The sequence below is a fragment of the Caretta caretta genome, chromosome 5 (assembly GCF_965140235.1).
Source record: "Caretta caretta isolate rCarCar2 chromosome 5, rCarCar1.hap1, whole genome shotgun sequence".
Lineage (NCBI taxonomy): Eukaryota > Metazoa > Chordata > Testudines > Cheloniidae > Caretta > Caretta caretta.
In genome coordinates, this window is record NC_134210.1 from 73591986 (window position 1) to 73617326 (window position 25341).

At 38.8% G+C, this 25341-nt stretch overlaps 1 protein-coding gene across 3 annotated transcripts in view; it reads left to right on the plus strand.

The window, feature by feature from the left end:
- Positions 1-25341, plus strand: part of KCNN2 (potassium calcium-activated channel subfamily N member 2) — a 110219-nt gene that overhangs the window by 20540 nt on the left and 64338 nt on the right. For all 3 annotated transcript variants that reach the window (XM_048850998.2, XM_048850999.2, XM_075128611.1), the window contains one exon: positions 8495-8913. In XM_048850998.2, the coding sequence (XP_048706955.2) occupies positions 8495-8913 (419 nt within the window). The remainder of the gene's footprint in view (positions 1-8494; positions 8914-25341) is intronic.

A 25341-nucleotide genomic window follows, 5' to 3' on the forward strand; every position in this document is an offset into this window, starting at 1 on the left:
ATGTTTTCTCCTTCCAGTCACTTATACTTGGCTGTGTGTGGTGGGGAGGAGATAGGGTTGGGGATTGCAAGAGTAATATATTTTCACTCTGGCTGGCTCTGGAATGCTTCTTTTAGTCAGAGATTAGTGATGTTTTTGGAACCATGGGCAGCCTTTTGAACTAGCTTGATGTGGTCACTTCAGAAGCAGAAATACCATTTCCAAAACTGTAGTAGCCTCTGTAGCTATAACACCAGGGTGATCCAGAGAGCTTCTGAGGACTGGCAGCCAAGAAAGTTGTGTTTTTCAATCTTGTGCCCTTAGCTTTTCCAGTTATATTTTATAATAATAGAATGGTTGGATTGTCAAACAGTGAACAACAGTTTCAGTCACTTGCAGTTTGGAATCACAAGTAAGCAGCGGCTGAAATACTTTGTTGAATGGGGGGTCTCTAACATATCATGAAGCAGTACAGCTGAGCCACTTATTGTGTATGTTCTGCCTTTACGTTTCTGTTTTTGTATGTTCTCACAGTACTGAATCAAATAGCAATAGTGTCTGAAAATTTGATCTTTTACCTTAAAATAGATTATAAAGAAGCCCTTAGTAAAGGTGTCCTTAGTTTAATTTCATTGCCCTCCATATTCACCAATATCCTGTGAAGATCCAGTATGAGTCTGCTGTGGATTTACAAGATTAACTTCTATTTGTGCACTAGATAATTTAACTTCAGGCAGTCTCCAGTATAAGAATTTTAGAGAAAATGTTTGTGTATACCTATACTGAATTTCTCTCTTTTTATTTTTATATAATTTGGGTTGTGAAGTGCATATTTTAATGTCTTATTGTGTGAACATGGAAACAAAAAATTGTTGCAAGAATAAAAGTAGACGTGATACGTTACTTTTTACATTATTTATATCCAGTGATGGAAACCTAATATTGTCTATAAAGTTTGTTGCTTTTTAATAAATAATATAGGATTAATTTTTTTCATGCCACAAGTTTGAAATGCTTTCTATAGACTCAGACTCAAAGACTTTGCGGCCAGAAGGGACCATTGTGATAATCTAGTCTGACCTCCTGCACATCGCAGGCCACAGAACCTCACCCACCCACTCCTGTAATAGATCCATAACCTCTGGCTGAGTTATCAAAGTCCTCAGATCATGATTTAAAGATGTCTATTTTCAGAGAATTCATCATTTACTCTAGTTCATACCAGCATGTGACCCAGGCCTCATGCTGCAGAGAAAGGTGAAAAACTCTGCCAATTTGACCTGAAGGAAAAAATTTCCTGACTCCAAATATGGTGATCAGTTAGACCCTGAACATGTTGGCAAGACCCACTAGCCAAAGACCTGGGAAAGAATTCTCTGTAGTAACTGAGAGCCCTCCCCATCTAGTGCCCTGTCTGCGGCTGTTGGGGATATTCACTACTAAACAGTCACAAATGGGCCACATGCCACTGTATCAATCTCATCCTACCATTTCCTCCTAAATTTATCAAGCTCAGTCTTGAAGCCAGTTAGGCTTTTTGGCCCCATTGCTCCCCTTGGGAGGCTGTTCCAGAACTTCATTCCATCTAATTTCAAGCCTAAATTTGTTGATGGCCAAGTTATATCCATTCATTCTAGTGTCGGCAATGGCGCTTAACTTAAATAACTCCTCTCCCTCACTGGTATTTATCCCTCTGATGTATTTATAGAGAGCAGCAAGCTCCTTGAGTCTCTTCTCATAAGGTACCAAGTATCAGAGGGGTAGCCATCCACAAAAACAATGAGGAGTCTGGTGGCACCTTAAAGACTAACAGATTTATTTGGGCATAAGCTTCCGTGGGTAAAAAAAACCCACTTCAGATGCAACTGATGCATCTGAAGAAGTGGTGTTTTTTACCCATGAAAGCTTGTGCCCAAATAAGTCTGTTAGCCTTTAAAGTGCCACCGGACTCCTCGTTGTTTCTCTCATAAGGTAGGTTTTCTATTTCTTTGATCATGCTAATAGCCATATTCTGCCCCTGTTCCAGTTTGAATTATTCATTCTTAAACATGGGAGACCAGAATTGCAAACAGTATCCCAGATGAGATCTCACCAGAGCCTTGTATAATGGTACTAGCGCTTCCCTATCTCTACTGAAAATACCTCGCCTGATGCATCCTAGGATTGCATTAGCCTTTTTCACAGCCACATCACATTGGCAGCTCATAGTCATCCTGTGGTCAACCAGTCCACATTTCTTCTCTGAGCTACATGGGTGTGGTGCTGATTAGCCATATATTTAATTTAGGAGTCCTTTTAAATTAATGAGTTATGCCTGAGCAATAAGGAGAGAACAGAATCCGTAGAGTAGAATCCTGAGGTCAGTACACAGGCAAAACTCCCATTAAAATCAGTGGGAGTTTTGCCACCATATGGATTTTAAATATGGTTGCATACATTCCATAAATATGGAACTAAGAATGAGAAAGTGCTTCTTCACTGCAAACCTGTTGTACTGATTTTTCTAATATAAATTTTCCTTTCATCTACATTTTTCAAGAAAACTTGAGAAATTTCCTTTATTTTCCTGTGAAATTGTATGTGAGAATTGAAAGGTGGATGAGGAACTGGTAAAAGGGGAGACTACAACTGGTCATACTGAAATGTGAACTGTCAGGCTGGAGGGAGGCTACTGGTGGAGTTCCTTAGGGACTGGTTTTGGGACCAGTCTTATTTAACATTTTCATTAATGACCTTGGCATAAAAAGTATGAGTGTGCTAATAAAATTTGCAGGTGAGACAAAAAGTTAGACAGTATTGCCAATACAGAGAAGGGCTGGACTCTTATACAAGAAGATCCAGATTACTTTGAAAACTGGAATAAAAGAATTGGGATGAAATTGAATAGTACAAGGTCAGGCACTTAGGGACTAACTACAAGAATTTTTGCTATTATCTGGGGCCAAATATTAGAATTTTTCTTTTTCAAATTTTGTAAAATGTGAAAAAAATATGGCAAAACCTTTGAAAATGTAGGTGGCCTTTGAAATTTCAGGTGTACCTTTATTGAAAGCAACAGAAACGTAAAATCATTGAGAGGAAAAATAACATATTCCATTAAGCTCTATTGAAGGAACTAGTTCTACTTACATAAAGTTTGAGTTGGACTGATGGATTTCTTCCACTATGACATACAGATAGACGTGTTTTCATAATATGTATTCCATACTGAGATTTTAAGGATATTAAAAATTTAATTTCCTACATTAAGTGATTCAATAACATTTTTCTTGCATACGGAATTTTTAAGATCAAATTTTAATGTCTACTTTTACAAATGCATATCTTAAATTGAATTAGACTTAAGGTATTGTTTTTAGAAAGCCGTGGCAATTCTAAGTATAGACTTTTAGCAGGAGATTTCTTATTGTCTTTATCAACAAATTCTGTAAGGTGTGTGTGTTTTTTGTTAAGTTTTAAAACACTATTGGCTTAACATTTATTTGGCTTGTTCTAAAATAACTAAACTCTTATAACTAAACATTTAAGTTGCTTATATGTTACAGAGACAGATTAAGTGACGTCTGTCTTCCTCAAATTCAAATTCAGAATGTGGGGTTTCTGTATTGTCTCTCTCTTTGGCAGACAGGCAGGTTATTGTTGACCTGTTGTTTCTGTACAATTGGGCTCTCCAAATAGTTGAACCTCTGAAATAGCCATTTGATCGTTCCTTGAACTGAATACCTGATTCTGACTACATTTTTGCACACTAAATTCTATTGTAGTCTTTCAGCCTCTTTACTTTTGGAAAGTTTGGCTCTTTGTATTTGCTAAATACAAAGTGGCTCAATTTTGGCAAACAAAAATTTAGAAATTTGACTTCATACCAGTATTTAATAGAGAATTTCATTTCCACATCTAGCATAAAAGGCTTGCTATTCAGAAAGTCTGTAGAGAAGGTTTTGAAATAATTTGGGAAGTGTATTTGAGCAATTTATGACCAATATTCTGTGTACAGGTTGCCTATGTGAAACTTAGTCTGTGCAGTTTCTTTGGCATACCACAACTAGTTGGTGCTAGTACTGAAGTAAGCAAAGATAAGAATGATATCTATGATGAAGGTAAAGAGCATTAAAGAAAAAGTAAATATTTGCATTAAAAAATAAGGTAGATTTCATTTTTACCAAAAAAGAATTTGAAGTACAGCTAGCCAAAGACTCAAAAAGTAATAGCAAAAAAAATTATAAGTACATCAGTAGCAGGAAGCCTGCTAAACAACCAGTGGGGCCACTGGATGCTCGGGATGCTAAAGGAACTCTCAAGGACGGTAAGGCCATTATGGAGAAACTAAATGAATTCTTTGCATCGGTCTTCATGGTTGAGGATGTGAGGGATATTGCCAAACCTGAGCCATTTTTTTTAGTTGACAAATCTGAGGAACTGTCCCAGATTGAGGTGTCATTAGAGGTGGTTTTGGAACAAATTGATAAACTAAACAGTAATAAGTCACCAGGACCAGATGGTGTTCACCCAAGAGTTCTGAAGGAACTCAAATGAGAAATTGTAGGACTACTAACTAGTCTATAACCTATTATTTAAATCAGCTTCTGTACCAAATCACTGGAAGGTAGCTAATGTGACACCAATTTTTAAAAAGGGCTCCAGAGGTGACCCCAGCAATTACAGGCCAGTAAGCCTGACTTCAGTACTGGGCAAACTGCTTGAAACTATAGTAAAGAACAAAATTGTCAGACACATAGATGAACATAATTTGTTGGAGAATAGTCAACATGGTTTGTCAAGGTTCCTCCCCCACTCTGAACTCTAGGGTACAGATGTGGGGACCTGCATGAAAAACCTCCTAAGCTTATCTTTACCAACTTAGGTCAAAACTTCCCCAAGGTACAAAATATTCCACCCGTTGTCCTTGGATTGGCCGTTACCACCACCAAACTAATACTGGTTACTGGGGAAGAGCTGTTTGGACGCGTCTTTCCCCCCAAAATACTTCCCAAAACCTTGCACCCCACTTCCTGGACAAGGTTTGGTAAAAAGCCTCACCAATTTGCCTAGGTGACTACAGACCCAGACCCTTGGATCTTAAGAACAATGAACAATCCTCCCAACACTTGCACCCCCTCTTTCCTGGGAAATGTTGGATAAAAAGCCTCACCAATTTGTATAGGTGACCACAGACCCAAACCCTTGGATCTGAGAACAATGAAAAAGCATTTAGTTTTCTTACAAGAAGACTTTTAATAAAAATAGAAGTAAATAGAAATAAAGAAATCCCCCCTGTAAAATCAGGATGGTAGATATCTTACAGGGTAATTAGATTCAAAAACATAGAGAACCCCTCTAGGCAAAACCTTAAGTTACAAAAAAGATACACAGACAGAAATAGTTATTCTATTCAGCACAATTCTTTTCTCAGCCATTTAAAGAAATCATAATCTAACACATACCTAGCTAGATTACTTACTAAAAGTTCTAAGACTCCATTCCTGGTCTATCCCCGGCAAAGACAGAATATAGGCAGACACACAGACCCTTTGTTTGTCTCCCTCCTCCCAGCTTTTGAAAGTATCTTGTCTCCTCATTGGTCATTTTGGTCAGGTGCCAGCGAGGTTACCTTTAGCTTCTTAACCCTTTACAGGTGAGAGGAGCTTTCCCCTGGCCAGGAGGGATTTCAAAGGGGTTTACCCTTCCCTTTATATTTATGACATGGTTTTTATAAAGGGAAATCATGCCTCACCAATCTACTAGAATTCTTTGAGGGGGTCAACAAGCATGTGGACCTGGGGGATCCAGTGGATATAGTATATTTAGATTTTCAGAAAGCCTTTGACAAGGTCCCTCGCCAAAGGCTCTTATCCTGTGACTGCTTACTTTGCTTAAGAGGGAAGGTTCTCTCATGGATTGGTAACTGGTTAAAAGATAGGAAACAAAGGATAGGAATAAATGGTCAGTTTTCAGAATGGAGAGTGATGTCTCCAGGGGCCTGTACTGGGTCCAGTCCTATTTAACTTATTCATAAATGACTGGGAAAAAGGGCTAAACAGTGAGATGACAAAATTTGCAGATGATACAAAACTACTCAAGATTGTTAAGTCCCAGGCAGACTGCGAAGAGCTACAAAAGGATCTCTCAAAAAGGTTCAGAAAAGGGCAACAAAACTGAATAGGGGTATGGAACGGCTATCGTATGAGAAGAGATTAATAAGACTGGGACTTCTCAGCTTGGAAAAGAGATGACTAAAGGGGGGTATGATAGAGGTCTATAAAATGATGGCTGGTGTGGAGAAAGTAAATAAGGAAGTGCTATTTACTCCTTCTTATAACACAAGAATTAGTGACTACCAAATGAAATTAATAGGCAGCAGGTTTAAAACAAACCATAAGGAAGTATTTTTTCACACAATGCACAGTCAACTTGTGGAACTCCTTGCCAGAGGATGTTGTGAAGGCCAAGATTATAACAGAGTTCCAAAAAGTACTAGATTAATTCACGGAGGATAGGCCAATCAATGGCTATTAGCCAGGATGGGCAGGGACGGTGTTCCTAAATTGTTTGCTAGAAGCTGGGAATGGATGACAGGGGATGGATCACTTTATGATTACTAAACAACAGAACCCTGACTTTTGTGATCAACCAGTTACATGAACCATTTTTATTCCTTGATTAATAAGTACTTGTGTATGTACTTGAGCAATGAGCAGAGGTCATGCACTCAGCATGTGGAAATATTGACCTTTGTATGCTCTGGTGAAATCACCATAGTATCAGATGTGTCATGCCTTGGAAGAGTTATGTTTATGTACCCTGTCTTCTTAAGTGTCCTTTCTCACGATTGAGAACTATAAGTGAACTGTGCTCAGTGTTTTTTAAAAAGAGTTAGTTGAAAGTCAGACAGAGATGAAATAGCAAATAAGTCTATGCATTTATTAGATACACTTGTTGAATGATTATTACATTAACTTATGCTCTGTACCTACTGTAATTTTGAATGTTTGAATTATGAATGTTTCAATTTTGTGGACTGCTCAATCTCCAATTAGTTCATGAACTGTAGTCTTCCATTTCTTCTTTTAAAATAAATTGTAATGCTATCACAATTGTAATAGCATTAGTTTATAGTTCTCACTTTCTTAACCCAAAGAGCAGCGGCATTTTCTAAACTGCAAGTTGAATGAATTCTTAGGAGGATGTAAGTGTGTTTGCAGTCTGTAAGAGTTAATAGAGGAAGTTCAGGTCACCATTTAAACTCTTGATTTGAGAAGAGAGGTGAGATTGCTCGAGGACACTGCCAGTGAAGAAGAGTTTGCTAGGTACTGTACACTGTTTAGGGTACCATTCACATGTTCATAGTCCTCCTGCAGCTTCCTGTTAGAAATTTATTGTGGTATTTAAAAATCAACTTAAAAATTCTTAATAATCTGATTTTAAAAAAACTCTAACAACCTTAGTTAGGAAGGATTCTCATCTTTCAGCTATGGAAAGGAATTTTACATACTGCCCATGTAGTGAACAGCTTGGTTCAGACTATATTTACAGTACCAGCCATTCCTTTTTCTGCCTCATGGCAGGATGTTATCACTGATGAAACACTGCTAGCGTCATGGATTATTTTCCCTCTTGAAAAGCTGCTCATAGAACCTGTTTCTGCAGTTCTTACTTGAATAGTTCCAATTCAAATCAGTGGGAGGTCTGCCTGTGGAAGGACTTAGCCAGTTAGGATCATGAAAGAAAGGAGATGCCATAAGTTGTTTATTGTATGTGAAATATTTTAACTCAAGATGATAGTTATCAATTTTTTCCCACTCCCAGAGTGAATTTTTTGTTTGGTTTGGTGTTTATTTAGTAAAGTTTGGGAGGTGACAATTGATAAAACATAGTGAAGTATCTGATACCTTTTGTGCTGAATTGTGCTGAAGGCCCCTGATCCCGCGAAGGCTTACTTATGCAGCATGTGTAGCTTTCAGCATGTGATCAGGCCCACTGAACTCATTGAGGCTACTCATGTGCTACAGTTAAGCATATGAGCAAGCACTTCAGGAAAGGGACCTAACATTTCATGTCATGCAGTCATAATTTAGGCCATAATCCTGATAAAGCTTTCATACATTCTAAACTTTACATACTGTGAGTAGCCCATCAATTTGAATGGGACTACTCACACTATGGAAAATTTAAGCATGTACAGAACTCTTAGCATATGCAAGGCCTTAATAAAAAATTACAATTAGAGGGTATAAGAATTTGCGTAAACTTCAGTTTTATATTAACATCTTTTACGTCAATTTCTATTTTATATAAAAGTTCTTTCTAGTTTAAGTAAAATTATGTATTGAGTTGTTTAGTTATACCTTTGACTCCATAACACATTGGGTTAGGAAATAGTATTTGACATATTTAGAGTTTTCAAATGTTGTCAGTTGTAGTGCTGCTAATGACCAACTACTGCATATATTTTTTTTTCTTAAAAAGATGTTTATAAACCCTTTACTAAAGTAGACCTTATATTTTATTATTTCAGTTGTTCATGGTGGACAATGGAGCAGATGACTGGAGAATAGCCATGACTTACGAGCGTATTTTCTTCATCTGCTTGGAAATACTGGTGTGTGCTATACATCCCATACCTGGGAACTATACGTTCACATGGACAGCACGGCTTGCCTTCTCCTATGCTCCATCCACAACAACAGCTGATGTGGATATTATTTTATCTATACCAATGTTCTTAAGACTATATCTTATTGCCAGAGTTATGCTTTTGCATAGCAAACTTTTCACAGATGCCTCATCTAGAAGCATTGGAGCACTAAATAAGATAAACTTCAATACACGTTTTGTTATGAAGACTTTAATGACAATATGTCCGGGAACTGTACTGTTGGTTTTTAGTATCTCATTATGGATAATTGCTGCATGGACTGTCCGAGCTTGTGAAAGGTAAGTCTCTTTTTCCTTTTATATATATTTAAGAAACATAAATGTCTTACAAAGTGTTTTTCTTCTAATCCCTTGGATACTATCTCATTATCTTATGTTGAATGGAGTGGGGCTTCCAGTACCTGGGGCATGTTGATTGCTAGTTGTATTGTGCTTTTTGTATCATGGCTCTCTGGAATTCTTTACTGCTTGACCTCAAAGGCATTTGAAAGGGATGCTTAAATTGTCAGATTTCTGCCATAGCGTTATGTGAATTTTTTACTTCGTTCTCATTTTATTTGAGTGCTTTATTATGAGTAGCCTAGAACATTAAAGTGGTAGATGAGTGGACATGAGTGCCATAAACATTACTTTTAATAATAGTCTTTAAAATTCTGCATTAATATTAGGTCTCAGTCATTTTAGGTTATGGTTTACTACAGTTATTGACAATGGTGTAAATACATCAGTAATAGGAAACGCCAGTGAAAAACTGATTCCAAAATCTCTCATAATTCTAGTGCCCTTTAATTAAAATGAAAAATCAAAGGTGTAATCCCAATATAGTCTATTGATAGATCTTTTTATTTTGGTTAGGTTGAATGCATATCGTTTATGTTTACAAATACTTGATTTACTGAGGTAGAAATACAAATATAACAATAGAGGAAAGAGGTAGGAGTTATAGTGGTTGGCACGTTTTTCTGAAGTCCAGAAAAAGTGCACTTGATAGCCTGATATTTCGTTAACTTTATGTTTCAAGCTTCAACAACCAATGGATGTTGAACAGGCATGGAACAAATCAGTATCCGTACTGACACCATCAAATCTGATTTCTCAAAAATACCGCTTACAAAAAGAAATGAGCAGGGTAACTTCTGACTACTGTGGACTCGAGTGAGTGAGTGATCGAGAACAGGTAGAACAGGACCATTTGATTGACACAGTTAAGAAGAATCTCTGAAAGATTTGATGCCTAGCATGGTTCTCAGGCCTACGTTGAAATACCTTCAATTACTCATTACTTCTTCAAAATATTTCCAAAATTTCCACTATCAATTGCTGATCACTCTGTAGCCCTTTGCCTGTGTGTCCATTTTGAAAACAATTTTGCAGTTGCTTTCTGGCAGTCAATTGCTGTAGACATGTTTTTGAAAGTTGCTTGCCACATCTCCTCTCAGTTAGGTAAGGGGAAAAGTGGCAAGTTTTATAAACCGAATATGGAGGTTATCTTATCACAGTCTTCCCTGTTAAAAACCTCAGCACTGAGAAACAGTGGCATAAAGTGTGATACAGTATGTTCCTTTGGATTGTCAATGATCCAAGTGCTGTGGTGAAGATGTACAGTGTATATCATGTGATGCCAGGAATAGCTCATCATCAGAGGATATTCTGAAACACCATGCTAAGGATCGCATATCATGTTATTTATTGACAGAGACAAGGTAGATGAGGTAATATCTTTTGTACGACCAACTTGGGTTGGTGGTATAGCTTTTGACCAATACAGAGCTCTTTTTCAGAAGACACTTGTACCTTCCACCAACAGAAGATGGTCCAATAAAAGATATTACCTCACCTACCTTGTCTGTCTCAGCTCCTGGGTCCAACAACTACAAAGATTAGTTATTGTCTGACAAAATAGTCCCCTCAGCTGGGACAGGTAGAACAAATTATTATTAATATATTTTATTTATTAAAAGTCAGTTTCTCCTCCTGAATATGTTAACAAAAAACTTCAAACATAATTCATTTTTCACCAATTTTGTCCCCTTTTTTTTGTCACACTGCCTCCAATTTCCCTTCAATTGGGACACCATCCAGTAGCCTCCCAAGAGGAGCTGAGCAGATTCAACTCCTACTTAACACCATTGTTTTTTAATGTACTGTAATTTAATTATTATTAAATCACTGTATTTGCCCTATATCAAATGAATATTCAAAACACTATGGTAAAGCCAGTTTCTGTTAAGAAGAAAGATACTGAATGAGAATAGTGAGGTTCCTGAAAAGCACTTAAGCATATGAGTACTTTTGCTAATCTGATCTAGTTCCATTGCACTCAGACAAAACTGCAAATATATCATGACTGTGACTTGTCTTAATCTCTGCAAAATCAATGACAGAATTTGTGAATTTTGAATTGCATTTGCAGCTCCTGAATGCACTATAATGAATGGTGATACCAGGCTGGATCGTTCACTGATTTTTTTTGTTATTTTTAAAAACACCAGATCAACATACAGTAGTCCTAGGATTAACTTTATACTTGGTGTAACTGCACTTCCTTCAATAGAGTTAAACGAGAGATTAGTTTGGTTCCTTATTGTTAGTAATTATGAATTTTAAAAGTTCTGGCCTAATGCATGGGGAATTGGATACTCATTTCCTATCATTAATGGGAGTTGCATGGCCAATTTCCTGCACATTACACTTCAGATTTCTCCTGAAGGGCTTATGCTTCATAGAAGAACTGCAATGAATCAGTGTAACTGGCCCAGTTACTAATTAGTCAAATTTAAAAAATTGTGGCTCCTCACCCTATACTGAAGTACAGTAAGAAAGTGCCACAGGCACAGAATGCTAAAAGGCGTCTATATTTTTAAACCAACTTTATCTTCTTGTATATATTCATAGATATAATAGTAGTTAGAGATAGAAAAGACAATTTAGATCATTGAATCTATTCTGAGGTTAGTGCAGTTATAATCCCCAGATGGAGGATGGATCTGAAACTGTATTTAATGGGCTTGATTCACTCCCTAGCAAAAATTTACATGTTTCATTTACTCAAGTTGATTTTTCCATCACAAGTAGAGAGAACCTTTATTCTAGTAGGTTGTTTTAAGTGTGTCAGAAAATAAACATTACAATTAGAAAGAACTTATAGTTTTACTTGTCATTATACATGGCAGTCTAACATTTTAATTGTTTTGGGGGGAGGCAGATTCTTATTCGGCAGAAATTAAAACTCTGTGAGGATTTTGATTTATTTTCCTGATGAGAGATAATGAAATAAAGGAAAAGTAACTGTTCTGTTCCAACAACTATCACTAATTCTCCTACAGACAGAGTGGTAGATAAAGTTCTGTAGCAAGTTCTTTTAGTGTTTCTGTGACTGTGTATCTCCATATCAATTTGCCTGACTATTCCAGTTAGTGCAAAATAGTGTGGATGGAGACAGGACTCACCAAAAATAATAAAAATCATGGAATGGATATTAGACTTTATCATCCCATTCCAAAGCACGCATGAAGGTTTATGCATAGCCAGGAATAGCTAATGGCAAACAGAAAAGGCATAACAGATTTTCATGTAAGTGCTGTAAAATCCTGAGTGCTCATGTTACAACAGAAGCAGTAGCTGAAAGACAGCCCAGTAACCAGTCCTGTCTGGTTTAAACTGACCAATCGGTTGTCCAGTTGGGACTCTGGAGACTGTCACATCATAGACCTCATGGAAATATGATGGATAGGTTTGAGTGGGAATATTCATGGCAGGGGAGGAAACCTCTGTCTCTAGATTAGTCATTGTTTTGACTATCCTTTGGCTTCACTTAGTCTAAACACTTTTTGTGTCTCCCTCAGTGTTTTATATGGCACTGAGCATAGTGTCAGCTCTCAGCAAATTGACAATAGTTGGTGGCATCCTTTGTGTTGGTGTGTGCATGAGACATTTTACAGAATGCTGCTTAAGGTCATCCTTGAGGGCATTAGGTCTGAATGAAAATAAGGGCAGGCAGGTAATGTGTACTGAGTGTAGGCAGTCTAGCAACGTTCCAGGATAATCTGGCAAAAGGAACATGGAAGATCAGCATGGTGGAGGTATTTAAGTCTTTACCATATAGACTGATTGTTTGTGGTTTCTAGGGCTGCAAACGTGGCATAGTGTTGAATACCTACACCTCACCAGCAGGTATCAGTTTAATCGCACAGCTGTCTGTCATGAATGTGCTCCCTAAAATATATCTTAGTTTTATCTGGCCCAACCCAAGAAATGCTTAATTTATCATTTGTCTTTTTGAGACACATGGATCTTAATCTACAACACTCATGAATGCCTTTGCTTATAGGGTCCATTATTCAAGTGTGAAACTAATAGTTTTTTACCATCTTCATCATAGTGATCTTTCAGTTGTTGCTGAAATGGCTCTCCATTCCGGCAATCAGTCAATTACAAAAGGTGAAATATAAATCTCTTCAACCTCCACAAAAGTTAGAAACACATTAAATGCTTAGTGTTTTATAATTGAAAAATGGCGTGGCAAATTTGCTTCAAACTTAAAAAAATTAAAATAAAAAACCCCTTTATTTCGGGCTGAAAAGAGTTTATTTTTCCTGGCACAAAGGAGGATCAAAAAGAGAGTTTAAAATGGAATGTTGGTTACAGGCATAACTATAATATGCTCTGCATATATTCCAGCACATCTCTGTAAAAAGATTGAGCCAAAGTTTGCCCTCATTTACACTGCTGTATGTCCAGAGTAGCTCCATTCACTTCACTGGATTTTCTCTGAATTAACAGCAGTTTAACTGAGAACAGAATTGGGTACACTACATTTTCCTTACAAATGACAGTGGCACCTTGTTTGCTTTTGTGTGTCTCTCTTTTGACATTTTTGATGGTGAAGCCATTTCAGACAAAGAAGCTTATGTCATAATTTTTCCTCATTCAGATTCTGTCCTGTCCTGTCCTTGATTTAACTCAAATATTTGTTTGCTCTCTCTTTGTGTTCAGTTGGACTTCCTCTGTACTTGCTGTACATTCTTTCATTTTCCTACAAAAACATGAACTTCTGTGTACCTTATTTTCTGGAAATCAGATGTCATCTCAAAGGTTTCTACAGGAAACTTAGAAATCGTAAGTGTGAGGCAAATTCTAGAAATCTAAGAATCCCTTTTTTCATACTGACAACTCAGACATGTCAAGCCTCTAAATTCTCATTGAAGATGAAAAGTTATTTAGATATCTAATTTCGTCATGACCTGTGCCCAATATCTTTTGCTGGTGTGAGAGAGAAATTTGTTCTGAAGTATACGTATAAAGCAGAATGCCACTTTAGGCAGTAATGTGTACTACCAAAACTAATATCATATGGTAAACTGAGTAGATCCCTGTTTTCTGCATTGGCTATCTATCTATTTTTAAAGACTGTAATATAGATTTTTACCAAAGAGGCTGCAGTTATGTGAGTTACAGTAGCTCCCAGATGCATTAATCAGGATTGGGGGCCCCCATTATATTTATAATCCTCCAGACATATATGCAGTAAAATCTATTCCCTGGCCTGCAGATCTTAGTCTAGTTGATAGTGATGTTAAGAACTGGCCTCCACCTCTTTCTGCACAGTTTCTCACAAGTTTCATCCAAATCTTCCCCCTCCCCTCAGATTTCCTTTCCTTCCCCTCCTATATCTCTCCTCCTTCTTTCCTGTCACAGAGGCAGAAGTTTCTTCACTGCTCTCCTCCTCTAACCACCCACTTGCCTCAGTAACCCCAACCCAAGTCTTATGTCTGTTACACTCACTCTTATCTCATCCCTCCCTTTACTCTTCTGCTTAACCTCTCACTCTTCTCTAGCTCTTTCCCTTCACAAAACAAACATGCTTTAGTCTCACCCATCTTAAAACAAATCCACTCTTTGCCCCACTTGTCTCTCTAACTATTACCCTTTCTCCCTTTTCCCTTTAATGTCTAAGATCCTTGAACACACTGTCTGCAATCACTGTCTGGAGTTCCTCCAGTTCCATTCTAAACCCTCTCTAGTTTGGCTTCTGCCCTTTACACTCCACTGAAATTACTCTTGGCAAAGTCTCTTATGACCTCTTCCTACCTCAAAGCTCAGAACCAGTACTCCCTCCTCATTTTCTTTGACTTGTCAGCTGCCTCTCGGACAGTAGACCACATTCTTCTTGAAATTTTGTGCTCCCTTGGCTTCCATGATTCTCCTTTCACCTCTCTAACCACTTTTTCAGCATGTCCTTAGGAGGATCCTTCTCATTTCCCCTCCAACTTTCTGTATGGGGGTCCACAGAGATCTGTCCTTGGTCCCCTTCTCATCTCCCTCTACACTTGGTTTCTGGGTCATTTCATTCACAAACACAAATTCAGCTACCATTTGTGATGGGGTTTCACCCCACACAGATTTAGGAAGGTTAAAGTGGCTAAGTAGGCCAATTAACTGCCCAGGCTGCACCTAGAGGAGGAGTAGGGAGTTGATTAAAGGAGGCTCAGCTGGGTGGGAATAGGCTTGGCTTATAAAGCTCAGGAGCTGAGAAAAGAGAAGGTAGCTGGGAAAGGCTACAAGCAGTCAGTCCATCTAACCCTCTCTGGGAAGAGGGAGTTAGTACTCCCAGGGTGGGGGAGGCGGAAACCAGGAAGAGTAGGAAGCACTTCAGGAAGGAACAGTGAGGGCTGAGAGAGTAGAGGCTAGAACTGCTGAGCTGAGGGCCCCTGGTCTGGAACCCAGAGTAGAGGGCAGGCCACTGGGGAAGTGGCATCATCAGGGCACCACAGAAGAAGACTGCCTGGGACTGTTTGCATAGAAGGACTTTGGGGGTAACCCTGGAATGGTGACCCGGTTGGAGAGCCGAGTCATGAAGAGGACACTGTGGTTCCTGGAACAAGGTAGGTCTGCAGGATGAGAGGATAATGGGAGAGGCACCATAATGAAGAGGACGCACCAACTGGCAGAGCTAATCCCCAGGGTGGCCAACAGGAGGTGTCATTGTGGTGAATAGCCCATGTGACACCATGTCTATGACACCATGACAAATCACAGATCTACCTGTTTACTCCAGATGTGTCTCCTTCTGTCCAAACTAAAATCTTAGCCTGTCTCAGTGATACATCCTTATGGATGTCTATCCGTCCGCCCAGGCTCAGCAAATTGCAATCTGGCCCCACTCATATCAGGTCAGAATGCTGCTGCTGCTGCAAAGATAGTTTCCCTAGCCGTCCCCTTTGACCACCCCACCCCTCACTTTGCAACCTTCCACTGATTTCCTCCTTTTTACTGCATCAAACACGAGTTACTTGTCTTCACTTTCAAGGCCCTTTATGATCTGTTCTCACTCTACCTATAATCTCTCATTCAGTATCCAGAGATAGACTCCCACCTTCACTCTTACCATGATGCCAGCCTCCATTGCCCACTTTTTGAATTTTCAAACAAGCACCCGCACCCTTTCTCCCGATGCTGCCTCTCGTGCTTGGGAGCAGCTCCCCGTATATATCTGCAAAGCTACCTCATGTGTCTTCAAATCCCACCTCAAAACTGTGCTCTGCTGAGATGTCTACAAAAAAATTGACAGTGGTCAGGCTGCTGGTGATCTGAGGCCACTGCCTATTATGCTGACCAATATTGTCATTGTTTCCCTGGACTCCCTTTTTGGTCTGTCTGTATCCATCTGTTGTCTTATACTTGGATTATAAACTCTTTGAGGTAGGGACCTGCTTCTTCTTCTGTTTGTACAGAACCTAGCACAATGGGGTCCTGATCCATGATTATGGCTTCTGGGTGCTGTAGTAATACAAATGTTGCCACTACTACTAATAATAATAAACCAAGTTTTTCAGTTTTTTCAGCTAACCTGTCTAAACAATGTCAAAAAGAATATGAAAGAAACTGTTCTCTTATTTTTATCAACACTGTCCATTCAGTGCAGAATCTCTTATTTCCTTTTGATTTGATTGAAATTGAAACACATTACTTGTGATCAGGTTTCTTCAATGGTTGTAAAAGTAGTCATAAAAAATTCATTACAACAGTGATCAAACATGCCCTATTATCACCTTGATTTATGACTCTGTACCAATGCTATGAATGATCAAATATATTTCTTTTCATTCCAACTTTAGTTTTGGATGTTGCAGAGTGAATGTTAATTACTGTAAGTGTAAGTTGTAGTGCTGTTTAAATATTTACACTTCAAATGACTAAAAATAGATGTAACCATTTATGTAACTGTCCTTTCCATTTGCGAAAGTTACCAGTAGACGCCAACGATGTTGTTTTACAAAACAACAATAAAAATGTAAGGGGTGTTATCACTGAAGCTCTACCCTTGTATGGTATACACAACCTGTTTGGGGGCAGACAAATCCTGGAAGGCCCATACCCAACACAGTGTAACTGATCCAGGGAAGAAACTGACCTTCAGTGTAATGCTAAAGGAAAATAACTATGTACCATGTTGTTGCGCAGCTTGAAGCGGGAAGAATTCATGTAGCTTTAGTGGAGGCAATGGGGGTGCACCAGTTCATACTAATGGTGAATTTGACTCCACTCTGTTTTAGATTCTTCACTTGATTATTTTCTGGAGCGATGGTGGTTGTGTTTTTTTGCCAGAACTTAGTGGAATATGAATTAGAATACTTTGCACTGACATGTTCTTCTGTTAGCCTTGATTTATGGAATTACTCTCACTGTAATGGAAGATCACAAAGAAAGGAGTAATGTGTCAGTGAGTAACATTCTCTCTTTACAAAATCTCAGGGAAAGGTGTTGGTGAACCAGGGCAATGTCAGCCTTTAACCAATCCAAAAAATGGCATATCCAACACAACAGCTACCCCCCCCCAAGTTTTTCTTTCTTTCTTTCATATTTAAGTGCAGGAGATTTTATAACTGGTTAAAATGTCTGTTGTAATTTTTTACCAACTAAAGCTGAAAATCTTTTGGGGCCTGAATCTCCTTTTACTTGCACTGTTTTTATGCTTGTGTAACTGTATTGATTTTAGTGACGTTACTCCTGATTAGAGCTGGGCAAAACTTGTCTGATTTTTTTCCCCCTGAAAAATGCAGTTGCAAGCTGGCTGAAACATTTTGTGAATTTGTATCAATTTTCAAGCAAATTGTCCTAAACACTGGGCTATGGGGTATTCTGCAGTAAATCACTCTCAATGTCTCCTATTGAAGTTGTTCTACTTTGCATGAAGTACCTCAATATTTTCTGGGCCAGACTGAGTGAGAATGACTCTATGGCTTGGTGGCTTGGGCACTCACCTGAGGATGTGTATAGGAAAGTGGGGGACCTGGATTCTAATTTCTGCTCTAATGAATACTAATTATTTATTCAAAGTGGAATAACTTCAGCAGGAGAGATTGTGAGACCAGTCGTCAAGTAGCCTATGGCCCAGTGGCTAGGGTATTTTCCTGGGTTATGAGAGATCTGGGTTCAAATCCCTCTCCACTCCAGGCCAAGGAGGGACTTGAACCCACAGCCTAGGTTAGTGCTTTAACCGCTGGGGTATAGAGTGCAAAGGGTGGCACTGCTACAACAATTTTGTAAATGTCATTTGCTTTTTGTTTTTTAAAAAGGTTTAAAAATGCCTGAAAGCAGAACATTTTGTTAACCCCAAACAATCCCCCCCCAGCTTTTTGAATAGCCAAACAAACAAACAAAAAACACCAAACACTGCCCCTTTCCCCCCATTTTGGGTTGATTTAAAATTAATTCTTTTTATTATTATTATTGTTTGGAACTGATAGTAAACAGAAAAATCAGTTATTTCCACAGTTCTACTCTTAATTTCACTTGTCTAAATTCATGTAGAATCAGGACCAAATCACCTAGAAGTTTCTGGGGCCTCAAAACAGTGGGTGAACTAAATCACAAGTGTTTCATTACCAAACCACAATAGAGTGAAACAGAAGTGCACAGCTGCTTTCAAGGATAAAAAAAAAAAAGTCTGATATAATTTGGATTCTTCAAAACATGATATATATGTTGATCTTCCTCCCATAGAAAGAATAAGAAAGGTGGTCATGCTCCCAAACGGATACTGTTTTTTTACAGGAGATTGGAAATTGTGTATGTTCCTATAATATCCTTATTCCGTGTTCAAAGTCAATGTTCTAATCTCTGAAGTCTGCTTTCAAACAAAGACAAATTTTAGTGTCCAAGCAGAATTTTTTTCCTTCGTAATGTATAATGTAAACTGTTTTGACTGCTTTTAAAGTGAAATATTCTTAATAGTGTAGTGTCTTGCCTCAGAAGGACTCTATCCCTCAGGAAAAGCTGTAGAATATACATGATAAACTGATTTATGCTTCAGTACAATCTTTCACTTTAATCTTTATTTTTTGTTGCCTCTTAATTTAGGAAAGAGTTTTACATTCAAATGGGGAGCTCTTAGGCTTTACCATCTGTTTTCTCCTGCTACTTGACCTAGTTTGTAAGCTATAAAAAATAATATAACAACATTTGTAACATAGTAATCATTTCTGTGGTACCAAATTGGAGGACTGTGGACCAACTGACATTTATACATTAACTTTAATATGAGAGTAGAATTTGACCCTGTGCCCTAACTACATAGTTCAGCTGTAGGAGAAGCTGGGTTTTGTAGAAGAAATTTCATATGCTTCAAACACTGATACTTATACGAAGGGAATACTGAAAAAGGACATTGGATTTTTAGATAATCTTGTTTCTCTTCCCTGCCTGAGAATCACTCTTTTAAATCAAGATTGCAGTAATATGCAGTTTGCTAGTTTAATTTGATTTCTTTTCCAGCTTTGTGGACTCCTTTATATGTCCTTGCTTTTGATTTTATTTTATGTACCGAAACAGCATTGCTGATTTTTTACCTTGAAAATTTCAATATCAACCAGAGATTTTAATAACCTTTGCCCTAAGTAATCTTGCGAATGTCAGTTATTTCTGTGGCTAATGTGTAAAGAAGTAACCCTAATGCCTTGTCTGCACACAAAAGTTGAATCAGTTAAATTAAGGAATCAACTTAAGCTATATCAATAAAAGGCACTTTTAAACCCATTTAAGAATGTCCACTCAATGGCAGGGACATCATTTCAGAAAACAAAAATTGGGGGTGGGAGGTGCAAAGTTGTGTTACCAAATACAATATAATCACAAATGTTTTATCTTGCAAAGTTTGGGGGCTGGGAGAGAGATGAGAATGAGGGGCAAAACGTGGAAGACATACTGAAACGTATAGACCTATGAAAAGTCCAGGCTGGAGGGATGTAGGGGAGAGACCAACTGCCTCCTTTGCCCCATAGCAAATAGTGCCCCTGCACAAGGGGTCTGCAACCAGTGCAGTTATAGCAGTGCAACTTGTGTGGAGACCAGTCCTAAAATAGTTTTGGAAATAAGTGTTTGATATTTGAACCTGTAATATCACCTTTAGTTAATGTTTACCACTGAGTCTGGGGAATAAGTGTTGTCAAGCTGGATAGACGGTTAACAGCAGGGACTTGATCCCTTGTGTTTATGAGGTGGGATCAGTGAATTCAAGTAGGTTTCCTGTTGCACTGCAAAACAGCTATAGCTAAAGCTACATATAAATATGTAGCAAAGATAATCCATTGCCCAGTCCCCAAAACCAAATGGCCAAACGCATTCAGAATTTAGAACAGGAGAATCTGTGTAATAGTGAGCGGGCTATTGGAATGGGTGGTTTTACTGGCTGAGAATCTGTGCAGGTCTAAGCTTAATACTTTTGCCAGTATAGTAAAGTAAGTTAGGGTTGTGATATTATTTTTATGACATTTTTATCACAGCAGAAGGCCTAGTGTAGTAGTAGTCGTAGTTATATTGGCATAAAAGTGCTTTTACCAGCATAGCTTGTTTCATTCAGGGAACTGGTATATGATATTCTGGCAAAAACGTTCTTTGGCCAGTGTATGTTGCATCTATACAGCACATATACAGTAGAACCTCAGAGTTACGAACACCTCAGGAATGGAGGTTGTTCATAACTCTGGACAAAACATTTTCGCTGATCTTTCAGAAGGTTACAATTGAATATTGACTTTGACTTTGAAACTTTACTATGCAGAAGGAAAATGCTGCTTTTTAACCATCTTAATTTAAAGTAAACAAGCACAGAAACAGTTCCTTACCTTATCAACTCTTTTTTTAAACTTTCCCTTTATTTTTTTAGTAGTTTACATTTAACACAGTACTGTACTATATTTGCTTTCTGCCCCCCCCCCCCTCTGCTGCTGCCTGATTGCATACTTCCAGTTCCAAATGAGGTATGTGGTTGGCCAGTCAGTTTGTAACTCTACTGTTCATAACTTTTAGGTTCTACTGTACACATTACTGGCAAACCTTTTCTGTACAAACTATGCCTCGGTTGAGACATTGTTTTTGGCAGGAAGGATCAGGTCTGGCTGAGAATTTGCTTCCATAATGGTTTGCTGAAGTTCAGAAAGTGATATGGTACATATGTAAGTTATAAGATCTACTTTGGTTTTGCAGTCTAGCACTTTTGTTCAAGCACATGTTACTTCTAAATAAATTAGACTGGTATACAGTAATCTGTGTCTTGTCAACTGATTTATATTCCAACAAAGTAGTAACCAACTTCTAGAGTCAAAAAAGACCACTTGGAAGCCATAACTTTACTATATCTTCTTTTCTTGAATTGACATTTAAGAGCAGAGAAGAGCTCTATACTCGTATATAAATAAATGTAAAGATGTCTGTGACAGGGTATTGTTAACAGCTTCAAATTTGGCTCAGTGGAAGCCAGCACCCTGGTCACTGTGAACACCCCAGGCACTGGGTGTGGCTAAGGTAGAAGAGAGCACTTACACCTGCTGGTAGCCTCATGAGTTAATGAGGTAGTTAGCTAACCAGCTGGAGAAGGAAAGAAAGCAGGCAGTATAAAAAGCTAACCTGGGGAATAGGAAAGGGGATTTCTCATAATTGCTGTTATATGGTTGTATTGTACCTGCCGTTTAAGGAGGAGACAAACATGCTCACATGGTGAGCATACCTTGGCGGAACTGTGTGCTGTTTAATTTACAAAGAGGGCTTACCAGCAAGGGTTTTCCTGGAGAGGAAGAGGGGACCTTGTTCATGGTGCCTTTTGCAGAAGTAAACATTTTGTTAAACTTCTACTGTGTTATTTGTAGGTTTATTTTCCATTTGGGGTTGGTTTGTTGAACAAATGCAAATTGAAACGTAACAAATTTAAAGTCACTGTATTTTGACTTAGTTTTCAAAATGAAGGGCCAAGATTCCTGTGTGCAAATTGGGAGGGAGTGGGGGAAGTGTGGGTTGCCTACTTAAGAGCCCAGCTCATACTGTCATGCACTAACTTGCCTTGCCTATGGAGTCATGATAACTGTGCACCTGATTTTTCCCACATTAAAGTCAATGGAAGCTTTACCATTGACTTCAATGCATGCAGCATCATTCCCCATATGCACAAATGCAGGAGTTTTCAGCTTCTGCCAGTGGCCCAGTATGTGAAAATACAATATTTCTGCTCTGATTGTACAATGCTTTGCAGGTCTGTAGTGTTGATAAATTGGACTGCTTTGCATTCTGCCTTTTGCTGGCCATTTCTTTGGGCAGTAACATTAGTGCTTTGCACATTCTCCTAAATTTCCATTTATCATGAAAGTGGAATCAAAAATAGTCTCCTGAACTAAGTGATTGATTCGCCTACTTCCTGAATAAGTTCTATGGGGGGGGGGGAGAGCAAGTTATGGTTTGAACACATCAAAGAGTGCTATCTGCATCAAACCCCAGACTTTAGTTATCCTCCGCCTCATCCTTAAATCTTTATTATAAAGAAATAAAAGCTTTAAGGTATTCTTTCTGGATTAACGCAACATTTTATACACTGATTCCTATTTGAAAATATTGTCTTCCAATGCAATGGATTTTCTCTTGCATAGAGAAGTAAATCATCTATTAGTTCTGGTAGATGCAGATTAACTTCTTAAAGCTTTACCCTACACTAGGTACTTTAGATCAAGAAGCCTTTATAATATGTTTCATTAAACATCTTTGTTCCAAATTTTCCCACAGATGTTTTCAAGGCCCAAGATGTGCATATTTTTCTCAGTTATTCATTCTCGTTTAAAAGATGTGGTGTTTTAGGATTATATTTCTTTAACAGTAATTATAAGGAAATGTTTGCTTTTCGCCTTATAAAGTATAATTCCTAGGCTCAAACATACAAAGACACTTTGTTTGTAATAAATATTGATGGAAAGCTGGTCTGAACCTCTAATAGCCTATCGTAATGGTGTCTCCAAGAAGTACCTCAGTAGCGTCCAATTCTGATGCTGCTATTTTAAAAAAAACAAACCAATTTTCTACCTGTGATATCTTTAACTTGTGCTTTTTGTAATCATGATATTGGTGCTAATGAGGGGTCATTGCAGCTTTTGAGCTCTGCCTGCAGGATGGAGTAGTAACAAATATATATTCAGTTGTGAAATGTATATCCTACTGACGGTATTGCATACAAGTTCTATTATATACACTAGAAAGTGTCCTGTCTAGGTGGATGGGATCACTGTGTCCATAACAGTTCTGTCACAAAATGGGTCATATTGATTATGGCTATAGGGCCCATCCTGTGAGGAACAGAGCATGGTGTTCCAATTAATGAGTGTTAGGCTCTCAACACCAAACAGGATCTGGCTCACAATCCCTCTTCATTTGACTGAGCTACTGATTTTTGTTACTTGGGGTAACATCCATTCCAACAGCATGACTGACTGCGTGAGCAGTATTACACAGCAGGTAGACAGCAGTTTTATACTAAATACGTCTGTCACAATTATATCAAGTGATTGTTTGTTTGCTCTTGAGTACCTTTAATTTATCTTATTTGTTATGAGTTCTCTTCTGGGATTCTGGATTGCATTCTCATTTCCACTCATCTACATTCACAGTGGAAATGTTCAGCTAGGCTAAGGCTTTGCCTGTCTCTTTGCTGGTACAAATATACACATGCAGTCTTTACCTTAGCAAATGAATTGTGGACATAATCTTTAGTGCTTATATGGGTACCTCGTTTGCAAATTGCACCCGCAGATGGATGGGTGGGCCACTGAAAATTTGGCCCATGCTATTGCCTGTCTACTATAGCTGTACCATCAGCTGCAATTACCTCTGAACTGTGCATAATAAAGATCTTTCATATATGAGCCACTTGATGTGGTTACACTATGCTTTTTGCTGGGTTTCCAGAAGCTGTAAATAAGGGTGCTTTTACAGCACATAAATAATATGGCATCTTTCATATATGGAACATCCACTGTCACTGAAACAACATCTAGTGGCTGCTATTAATTTTTGTTAATTTTTTATGGATTTGATGAGATGGCAGGGTGCTGAATTGATATGTTTCTGTTTTGGAGCATCATTTTTGTTTGCAAGCTTTTTATTCCAAATGAGCGGATCAGACCCTGTCTTTTTAAAAACTGCTGGATGAAGAGATTCTGAAATCTCACCTGTAGGGACACGCGCATGTGCACGCATCCCACAATGTCATTTGGAAGGGCAATCGTTGGCATGTTCTTTATACACAAGAATGAAGTATATGGTGTACAGTAATGTTATGAAAATATTGCCTAACTATAATAAACAATTTTAAACTTTTATATACAAATCGTACAGTATGTTTAATTTAGTTGCTATAAAGTAGTTGAATTGAAAGGAATACATTACATATTTGTTTTAAAAAAAACTCTTCTCCATATTTCCATATCCTCACCTGTTGTTTGTTTCCATAGCCTGAGGTTCTCACAATCCTTGCTGATACTAGAGTCTTGGGGTATGTTAGAGGGTTGTCATGAGCCTGACAGTCTTAATTTCCATTTTTAAGGTCATTTTGGGAACACTGTGTCTTTAATTGACATATTTCTTGCAGTAGCCAGATTGAGAACGAGATCCAGTTATGTACCAATGAATACCCGTAGTTCCTGGAAAGTGCTGTAGGAATGTGTTCAGTTCAGCCATTTAATATTCATATTAGTGTATGGCCTACATGGCCTCACTGTGCTGGTTATTGCACAAGCACCTATGAAGGCACAATCCCTGTAGTGTTGCCAACTTTCTACATGCACAAAACTGAACACCTTGCCTCACCCCCTCCGCCTGCTCCGCCCCTCCTTTGAGGCCATACCCTGCATGCCCTTTCTCTGAGGCCCCACCCCCGCTCACTCCATTCCCCCTCTCCCACTGTCGCTCGCTCTCCCCACCCTCACTCACTCGCTCATTTTCACCAGGCTGGTTCACGGGGTTGAGATGTAAAAAAGAATGAGGGCTCTGGGGTGGGGCTTTGAATGAGAGGTTTGGGGTGCAGGAGGGTGATCCAGGCTGGGATTGAAGGGTTCAGATGGCAGCCGGGGGATGAGAGCTGGGGCAGGGGGTTGGGGCACAGGAGGGGGTCAAGGGTGTAGGCTCTGGGTGACGCTTACCTCAAGGAGCTCCTGGAAGCAGCGGCATGTCCCGCCTCCGGCTCCTATGTGGAGGCATGGCCAGGAGGCTCTGCACACTGCCCTGTCCACAGGTGCCATCCCCTCAGCTCCCATTGGCCCTGGTTCCCAGCCAATAGGTGCTGCGGATCCAGTGCCTGGGGCAGGGACAGCGTGCAGAGGCCCCCCTGGCTGTCCGTACACATAGGAGCCGGAGCGGGGATATGTCGCTGCTTCCAGGAGCTGCGTGGAGCCA